The sequence below is a fragment of the Mastomys coucha genome, unplaced genomic scaffold (assembly GCF_008632895.1).
Source record: "Mastomys coucha isolate ucsf_1 unplaced genomic scaffold, UCSF_Mcou_1 pScaffold22, whole genome shotgun sequence".
Classification (NCBI taxonomy): domain Eukaryota; kingdom Metazoa; phylum Chordata; class Mammalia; order Rodentia; family Muridae; genus Mastomys; species Mastomys coucha.
The window spans coordinates 130,196,491-130,197,966 of NW_022196905.1; the positions used below are offsets into that span (position 1 = coordinate 130,196,491).

Genomic DNA, 1,476 nt, shown 5'->3' on the forward strand with positions numbered 1-1,476 from the left:
CATCTCTCCTTTCCTCCCTTCCTGCCTCCCTCTTTTTGAGATAGCGCTCTGTATAGCCCTAGAACTTGCTCTACAGACCAGGCTGGCCTAGAACTCAAAGATGTGCTCTGCCTCCTGAGTACTGGGATTAAAAGAATACATCACCATGCTGGATTGTGGTGGTGAATGCTTTTAATCCCAGCCCTAGAGAGGCAGAGGGAGTTCAAGCATGTTCTACATAGTGAGAACCTGTATCAAAAACAAAATCCACAAAAACCAAGAACAAAGCAAAACAAAAAGAGACATTGAAATATCAAGGCCTGTAGGGCTATGAAAGAGGGCTTGCCCAGCACAAGGAAGACCAGGCTCTCCCATTCCAGCCCTACCCCAACTTCCCCTCATAACTGGCATTTGGGGTCTGTCAGACCCCATCTGGCTCATTTCCCATAGGCCCTGCAAACCTAAAGTAACACAGCTTGGTTCACTTGGTTTGCCATTGGCCTTCTGGTCAGACATGGTACTCATTCCTCTACCCTAGCACTAGGGAGGCTGAGGCAGGGGGATTGCAATGTGAAGGTCAGGCTTGACTGTATGGTGAGAACAGCTTTAAAAGTATTGGTGGGGGGAGGCTTTGGCCTCTCCATGTTTGATCAGTGAGCTACAGAGGAATGTGGCTGGAACCTCAAAAATGGAAGCTGGGCCCGTGTTGATTTTTTTTAAAAGATTTATTTATTTCATGTATGAGTGCACACTATAGCTGTACAGATAGTTGTGAGCCTTCATCTAGTTGTTGGGAATTGACTTTTAGGACCTCTGTTCACTCAGGTCAACCCCGCTTGCTTGGTTGACCATGCTCGCTCCTGTTGGCCCTGCTTGCTCTGGCCCAAAGATTTATTATTATAAATAAGTACACTGTAGCTGTCTTTAGTCGTACCAGAAGTGGGTGTCAGATCTCATTACGGGTGGTTGTGAGCCACCATATGAATGCTGGCATTTGAACTCAGGACTTTTGGAAGAGTAGTCGGTACTCTTACCCACTGAGCCATCTCACTAGCCCCGGTGTTGATTCTTTCTGGACTGAAAGCACCTGTTTGTACCTTTAGGGCCACTCCCTGCTCAGGGAGCCCATGTGACATCTCTGCCATCCCAGAAAGGTAGTTGTGGCTGCTGGCCCTCACTCTGCCTTCCTCTGCAGAGAAAAGCAGCAGCTCCAGCGTGGGGCGACAGAAGCCGGCATCTCACCCACAGGCTGTGATGGAGGTAGGTCACTCCAGTCTGGGACTCAGGGTTTGGTGGCTTGGCTGCCTCCAGGGACACACACGTAGGGGTTCTCAGACCCTTGAAGCCACATCTGCCCTCCTGACCACGTATCTCCATCCAGCTTTTGAGGACTCACTTGCCAAGCTGCTTCGTGTGCTGCAAGACCTCCGAGAAGCCCACAGCTCCAGCCTGGCCAGCCCGCCACCCAGAGAGCCCCATCACCTTCTAGAGCTGCAG

General features: G+C 50.5%; 1 protein-coding gene across 1 annotated transcript in view; it reads left to right on the forward strand.

The window, feature by feature from the left end:
* The window catches only part of LOC116104677 (ras GTPase-activating protein 4-like), a 36,811-nt gene that overhangs the window by 32,308 nt on the left and 3,027 nt on the right, over positions 1 to 1,476 (forward strand). The window contains exons 11-12 of the mRNA XM_031391170.1: positions 1,175 to 1,239; positions 1,361 to 1,472. Coding sequence (XP_031247030.1) covers positions 1,175 to 1,239; positions 1,361 to 1,472 — 177 coding nt within the window. The remainder of the gene's footprint in view (positions 1 to 1,174; positions 1,240 to 1,360; positions 1,473 to 1,476) is intronic.